The sequence below is a fragment of the Haliotis asinina genome, chromosome 13, assembly GCF_037392515.1.
Source record: "Haliotis asinina isolate JCU_RB_2024 chromosome 13, JCU_Hal_asi_v2, whole genome shotgun sequence".
NCBI classification, from domain to species: Eukaryota; Metazoa; Mollusca; class Gastropoda; order Lepetellida; family Haliotidae; genus Haliotis; species Haliotis asinina.
In genome coordinates, this window is record NC_090292.1 from 50849124 (window position 1) to 50857704 (window position 8581).

Below are 8581 nucleotides of genomic sequence, written 5' to 3' on the forward strand. Positions count from 1 at the left end.
TAGACGTATTGTGTAATCTGTGCGACAGTTCATTGGTGGGCGAAACACAACTGGCCTTATTGAGACGTATCGATTTAAGACAGGGACCTACCTACGCCTTTGGTACTGAATTTAATATTCGTGTCAAGCTGAAAGAAACCGACAATATCGAAATGTATTTAAAGTCGGAAAATGCATCGACAGCTTCATTCCTAACAGAAGCGACGTACGCTACACTTCATTTAAGGTCTTATCCTTTTGTGGAGTAAAAATACAAAAGAAGCCATGGATTCACGTCCTCTGTATTTCCCTGACTATGCCAAGTTTAAGCATTATTTCGACAACAAACATGTGAGGAAAACGTCTAATCTGCTTCACGGAAAAGCGAAAAAACTAGTGATCCCACCACGGCAAGCAGGAACACATCGTCAACAGCAGCAACAGCAGCCGACAAAGGTCACTTTGCAAATGACGTCAGAATCGCAAAGCGAGGTAGAGAGAGCGGAAGCCAAAGACAAAAGAGTGAAAGCTTTAAAACGCAAGGGCGGTGAAAAGTGCGTCACAACGCAGAAGATTCGCCGAACCGACAACAACGCTGCCCCATCAAAGACAGCCAAAGCGCTCAAGTGTACGCCCGTGCAAGAAAACGATATCTTCAGTTAAAACACCATCCGTAACGACCAAGACACGATGTCACTGCTGAACGACAAAGAATTTGAAGAGCTGGTGCCCGAATCCTTGAATCTGTTCACTTTACCCCCTTATCAGACTAGCGTACAGAAACATTATTTCGTGAATGTGCGACCTTTAAGCCAAATCAACGATGGTGCACCGTTGGAATTTCAAGTGAACAACTCCGGTCCCGACTACACCGACCTTAGACGCACTCGTCTACACGTGAAAGTCAAAGTAACACAGGCCGATGGTACTTCCTTAGCTACTGATGAGAATGTCGCCCCCACAAATTTGTTCCTCCAAACAATGTTCTCACAGCTCGCGGTGTACCTGCAGAACCAGCTCGTGTCTTCGACCAACAACCATTACGCCTACAAGAGCATGATGAAAGTCTTGCTGGGATATGGCGAGGAAGCAAAAAACACCCAGTTGTCCACGCAGCTGTTCTACAAGGATGTTGGCGATAACGACGCTGATCTGGAAAGCAGTAACGTTACCGGATCTAGTAATACAGGCGTGTTGGCACGCTCCGCTTTCATAGCGGAAAGCAAAGAATTCACCATGTCGGGACCCTTGTACGAGGACATCTTCGACATGAATCGACTTCTGCCCAACGACGTGGATCTGACCCTGAAAATGTTCAGATCGGAGCCCAAATTTTGTTTGATGAGCAGTGTTACCGCACATGAATTCAAAGTTCACCTCTTGGACGCTTACTTGCAGGTGTGCAAGGTCAAAGTCAACCCTGCCTTGATCTTGGCTCACAACACACTGTTCGAAAAGTCAAACGCGCTTTACCCATACACTAAAAGCGAAGTCAAGGTGACCAGCATCCCAACCACCCAACAGGCACACACCATAGACAACGTCAGCAATCCCGTCGCCAACCGATATGTCGTGGGACTGGTGGAAAGTTCGAGTCTCAACGGGAGCTACACAGGCAATCCGTATAATTTCAAGTCATCCATGCTTAAAAAGATGGCGTTGTACATCGACGGTGTCAGTGTGCCCGGTCAGCCCGTCGAAGCCGACGATGTCACCTGTTACGTCAACATGCTCGACGGCATGGGTGTGTGGAACGAAGACAAGGGCAACGGCATTAGTAGAAGCGAATTTCTCCTTGGGAACGCTTTGTTCGTCTTCGACATTGACAAAATGTGTGCGGATTCGGAGTATCTGAATTTGGTGAAATCGGGAAGCGTGAGGCTCGAACTGGAATTTAAATCGGCACTCAAAAGCACGCTGAGTTGCATTGTCTTGACGCAGCGAAATTCACTCATTGAAATCGATCAAGCCCGCAACGTGTTTGTCAAGTAATTGTCAGCGGCTGAAAGCTTCACACCTTTGGTGTGTCCTACGATGCGACCCGATTTCACGATCTATGCTCATGTCAAATCTGCACGCAAAAATTAAGCCAACACGCAGGTGTATTAGCTTTTACTTAAATTCAGTGCCATACGACCCATGTCACATATGTTTGTCACTATTTCAGATATTTTACAGAATCGTGTTTATCCCCTGCACAGAAGACGTGAAAAATAGGATTACTGAGTGTTGTATGTGTTTGTAAAGCAGTCAGCTTCTTCATAGCGCCGAATCTAGTTCTTTAATGTTACTAATTATGTAACCGCATTATTGTACTGAATGTATATTCATTTATAGTGCTGAATACTATTTCTTTATAGTGCTGAACAGATGCTGTAGAGAAACATCAACTCAAATAAATAAATAAAAAATATTTCAGAAAAAAATATTGGTTTTATGTTTTCTTTCCCTAAAACTTTGACATAAAATACATCTGCATAGATAACGATTCGATCAGTTTTGTCTGAACACTGGTACTGTACAGTACAATCATGGAACAGTCCGATGATCGATCAAATGTCGCAGACAGCTCATGCTTACTGCCGTTTCAAACACCTACGACTATATCCGTCATAGGAGGAAGTTCTTCCGGTAAAACCCATCTGGTAAAACGGATGCTAGAACAAGTCGATGACATGTTTCAACCAGCACCCAACTTGATAGTGTATTGCTACGCAGTTTGGCAAGATGTGTACAGTGACATGCAGCACTCCATTCCCAACATTCAGTTTCACGACACCCTTCCTACGGAACATGAACTGAGATCCTGGTCTGTACAGTCGGGAAAACGCATGCTGTTGATATTTGATGATTTAATGATGGAGATATCTAGAAATCAACTCATGCTGCATCTGTACACTACTCTCTCCCACCATTTAGGGATCACGGTAATCAACATTCAACAGTCGGCTTATCCCAAAGGCGAATGCAACAGAACCATGTCTATAAACACGCATTACTTTGTTCTGTTATCCAACCCACGTTCGGCGCACGAATACAAAATTTTAGCGTCGCAGATATTCCCGGGACAGGCGAAATACTTTGCCGAAGCCTTCCAAGATGCTGTTGGGAGACAAAAGTACGGATATCTCGTTCTGGATGTCTCACCCCACGCCGACGAACAGTATGGACGTTTGCGTACAGGAATATTTCCCGGTGATGTGTGCACGGTATACTTACCTCAGTCATAATTCACGTCTGCTCGCATCTAAACCTGTATCTAACAAATCAAAACAACACAAAAATATTACAAAGTGTACATGCTGCACTGGGTTTCGTCACTTTGCTTTCAACTCTCGAACTAAACAGAACTCTTCACGTTGTTGTCGGCGTTATGGACGTATGTGGAAGGTTTGAAGACATAGCTCCAGACTGTACCGAAACAGAGTACTGTCCCCAGGTGCATGGACACAAATTTAGTGACAGACTAAACTCGTTTGCTAACTGCTGGCCACTTCAGATGAAGCAGTCTCCAAAGTCCATGGCTGCGGCCGGATTTGTGTACACTGGACAATCGGACAAAGTCTACTGTTTCAGCTGCAAGCTACGTGTTCATCGATGGATACCGGAAGACAATCCCATGGTAGAACATTTCAGACTGTCACCTCACTGTGACTACATACACATGGTGTCTGAACCCAAACACAGCAAAGGAGCTTAGAAAGCATCCATGATTTTTTTTCACACGATATAATAAAACCCCATTGACCTAGTGAGTGTCGAACATTTGAAAGCGGAGCGGCAAACATCCAACACATCTCAACATGAGTGAACTGTTGGATAAACATAGGACTTTTCTTCTGATGTTGGAACAAGCTAATGTGAAACAAAGAAAAGCTTTGTTGAATCACGCATCGCGCGAACAGTTCAGGGCTGTGATTACTCTGATATTTAACGTGTTAAGGGGCAACATTGTCCTATCGAATGAGGATATATTACGACTGTCACGTCACAAGAAGTGCATTCGAACACTGGCCACCAAGACAGTCAGTGGACGTCGCAAACGTGATTTGATTGCCGCTCACCATTCGGTTCTACCCATTTGCATAAGATCCTATAGAGATTACCTCTCATCTGTACAGCCAGAGATTCATGATGAGCAAGCCGATGATTCTTTTGACGAGGGACACTTATCAGAGACTGATGTCCGAGGCGGAAGCGCAGAAAACAGCGACAGCAGCAGCAGCGACGACAACAGCGACGACGACGACGACGTCGACGAATCAGACAGCGAATCCAGAGCCAAGATCTCGGACAGAGAATGAATCGGATGACAGTAGCACATTGGCAAAGGATGACCTCCGAGTTGAGGATGAATCTCAGTCTGTCAACAATAAATGCAACAGCAACAGCGACAGTGAAGTTTTGTTACGGATTCCCGAACAACTTCTCAAGAACATTTCTTCTACAAAAACTGTGGGGAAATTAATGACTTTGTGGTTATTTGTCAAGAATGTAATCAAGGGGGGATACTTGACAGTGAGAGATAACTTGGAACTTGAACTGCAAAATGGAAAACGGCTGGAAGGCTCGAACCTTGTGAAACTGATTCGTTTCGTTGTTCTGCAACATTCTACATCGAAAAAGCCAATTGGATATAAGGAATTCCGTAATCTGCTACGCAGTTTAAAAGTACCTAAACATATTGTGAAACGATCTGGAGTTAAAACAGCTACTAACAAAAGATTAGGGGTGAAGAGCAAAGTTATAAATGGTGTGCCGGGGCAGCTGCGTTTTAAAAGATTGGAATCTTTGTAATCGAAATGATGGTTGTGACTTGTGTGTTTACATACATGATTGTGGTAAATAAATAAATAAACAAACAATGAAGCCATCGTCATGTTGTTTATTTTCAACACGGGTTTGTTGATGTCACTGCAAACAGAAACCACAGTCGGTGTTTTACAATTGCTCGCACCCCTCCTGTCCTAATACTAACCTCCGTGAGACAATTTAAAATACTGTTGAAAGCGGACTTTAAACCCCCAAGTCATGTTATCTATTTATCACTCACTCACCTGGTTAAGCGTATACTCGTTCGCCTGTGCGCGGAGAGTTACCATAGACCGCCTGACAGTAACGTTGAAATCTCTTGCTGTGTTGCTTAAACGAATTTATAAAGATTGCACACACCCGTGCAAACGACTCTCCTCCCTCGGATTCGTCAATGGATGACGTATAGCTCAGCATACGAATAATACGTGCATGTGATGAATGAAATGCAATTACCCGGAAGAGCGGTATATCCGCAGGTAGAAAAGAGATGTTTTCAACGCCGCTGAAAGAAAACATGCAAAATCGTATTTACACTGCAAACACACTTCCCTTCCCTTCCCTTCCCTTCCCTTCCCTTCCCTTCCCTTCCCTTCCCTTCCCTTCCCTTCCCTTCCCTTCCCTTCCCTTCCACCTACTTAACATAGGGCCCGAGACTCATCGCATGTAGGCACGATGGGTGTCGATTCACGAATATAATGCAATAACCCAAGTTTACGTGCAATAGTTATGATGGACAAAATAAATACAAAATAAGAAGGAATGTGTGTAGGACAGGAACCTTCGTTTTTCCTGTGATGTCGGGTGGCTATTGCGATGCGTTTTTCACTATATTAATACACGATGTACCCGTCAGCTTCATTTGATGATAATGACTATGTGTATTTCAATCATATTTTAAAAGCAATACACGATTTGGTAAGCGCATTGAAGCTCATGTACATTCCGATCAGCCTACGAATATAACACACACACACACACACACACACACACACATTTAGTATAAATTGAACCTCTCAGCAGACATTTTCACAAAAGTCTTCTTACTCTCATGAAATGGGTTTTACTCTAATTTATGATGAAACAAGAAGCAAATACAGGTTCGGCATCGGAGAGGATCACATTTTGAGTTACAACGTGAGCGGGCAACTAAAGTTTATCCTTATAAACTTTTTAAAAGAGCAAGACTTGTGGGTGAGCAGATCGTTCATTCAGACATTCAATAATCTATTAACGTTAACTTTAGAAAATACCCGATTCACTTTCAATCGAGATGAAAGGACATTGGAGATACAGACTCTAGGCTGTCACTCAATCGCACTACTGGACCTAGATGAAATAAAGGAAACGGTGGAACTGCTAATTCGCGGGGAGGCGGAATTGGAGAAATTCCAATTTAGGGTGGATTTCAACCATTTATGCTGAAATGTAAGTATTACGAACTTCCGTGTTCATTATTCCATTGGTGATGCTGCAGAGCATTATGTGTACCGGACAAATCCATTACAGAAATAATTCTGATAATATAGGCTGTGCATTTTATTTTATTTTATTTTCGGAAATGCTCACTCACTCAATCACTCATAAGAATAATGTGAAATCTTGTAATGCGCCGGCGTCCACGCAACAAAGCACGCTTAAAGCACTAGCACGTTAATCATCATCGTTATTATCATTGATAGCCCAAGCTGCTAGGTTAGGATGCTAGAAGGTTATGGTCACATGATCTCACCGGGTACCCAGTTTCTGTTGGATGAACCGAGGCAAATTAGAACATGGTCACTCCCCTAAAGTGAGACCACATTAAATGTGCTTCGTCGTGGGGGTAAGACAGAAGTTAGGAAACGCTCCCTATAGGGTGAAATCCTCACCAGGTTCCACACTTTGATCATAACAGCAAAATAAAGAGATCATTCACAATATAGAGTAACTTTAAAGTCGGTTCTAAGGTACAAAATAAAATTAAATATCACATTCGACTTCCAAATTTCTATGAGATCCAAGTAAGTAAACTACGGTTAACGTTTTGTACACCGAAGATAAAAAAAAACCAAGAATGTGAGAATGACCATAGGAGTGTGAGACGAGCAATATGAAACCAGTTTTTCCAGTGGAAAAAAAACTTTATTCAAACATTGAATAGTAAATATCAGTGTAGTATGTAGGTCATGCGTGATGTTGCAATAATTCTGTTGATAGGGTTTCACCGAGTGAATTTTACAGACACACCATTAATCTATTTCCCTGTAGTTCGTTAATCTTTCATCTGCAGCGACTGGGTATTTTTTATATGAATCTAACAAATTAATACCTAATGATACATTAAACTATGTAACCCCTTTACTTTCGATAATCAGTGGTAAAAATAAAAAGTGAAAAAAAGGCACATCGGAAGTGGTAGCTAGGTGTATGGCTTAATAAATATTTAAATTTGATATTGGAATAGCAAGCAAAATAAACACATCTGGCGTGCGAAAAAGTGTGAGAGCGGAGGTCACTTTGTAACCTTAAACAAACGTTGTGCGCTTCTGGGGGGTGATCCCTTGCAGAGATGATCATATTATTGTGTTTACCTCATGTCTAAAGATAATTAATGAATGGTGTTTAATTGACAAGATAATGTAAAGTGTCGACAACATCAAGATTACAATGATATATATATATGATGTGTTAATTGTCAACATTTCAAGTTTACCTCGATTTGCAAGATCATAAACATCTATGTAGGTACACTGTAAACATTGTTTGATAGCAACAACTTTGTATTTCAAAGCTATGGTTGTCATCGTTTGAAAAATGCCGATGAAAGAAAAGAGAGTAGCATATTGGTCTTTGAACTTTAAGATCAAATATGGTGCATGTGAAACACGTGGAAGGATAGGGTATATAAAGCCATTACAATAATTTAGCAAAGCCACGATGTGTAAAATGCTGCTGATCGTAGTTGTTGGTGGGTTTTTGATAATGTGTTCTGCAGCATTGCTGCCCACCAGCAAGTGTGATGTGATAAGTAAAATGATGAAATGTCCACCTGGTGGGGGAACATTCTCACATCTGAGTGGGGACCCCTATCATACAATCACCATTATTAAATTACTGGGACGACGAGACAGGATTGAGGTGTCTACGGATCTTTTCCCCAAATTACAGGTGAGTACATTACACAACATCTATTTTAGGGAACTTTATATTATCGACACGTTATATATTATCGACACGTGAACGTCTGAGGGGTAGAATAGACATTGAGCAACCCATGCTTGCCGCAAAAAGGCGACTATGCTACTAACGAGATTGGACGATCAGACTCGCTGACTTGGTTGACTCATGTCATCGGTTCCCTACTGCGCAGGTCGGTGCTCATACTGTTGATCACTGGGTTGTCTAGTGCAAAATCGAGTATTTACAGAGCGCAGGTAGAATATTGTCGACTGCGATGTAAACACTCACTCACTCACTCACTCACCAATGTAATGAACTAACATACTAATGTGATGACAAATTATTTTCAGCACATCAAAGGTGAGGCGGCTCGATGCTCTGACCTGAGAGGAGCTGGAGTGGGGAAAATTGACGTAAATGGAGAAAGATGTCGCGGTAAGTACATAAGTGGTGAATATTGTATCTATCCATTCAGCGAACTCATTCATACATTCCATGTCTGGTTAGTTATATTCCTCAAAAAAAATCATCATGATGTTGCTACCAGCTCGTGTTAAAAGGATGATGGTAGACGAACTGTCCAATATAGCTACACGGAATGAAGCTCAATAGGTTCTTCACATAATGT

General features: G+C 42.1%; 1 protein-coding gene across 1 annotated transcript; it reads left to right on the forward strand.

Moving 5' to 3' along the window:
* Positions 1-669: 669 nt before the first annotated feature.
* Positions 670-4283, forward strand: LOC137259668 (uncharacterized protein F54H12.2-like). The gene is made up of 3 exons (XM_067797269.1): positions 670-1854; positions 3479-3601; positions 4101-4283. Exons 1-3 carry the CDS (start codon positions 670-672, stop codon positions 4281-4283), a joined length of 1491 nt encoding a protein of 496 aa, XP_067653370.1.
* The last annotated feature ends 4298 nt before the right edge of the window (positions 4284-8581 follow it).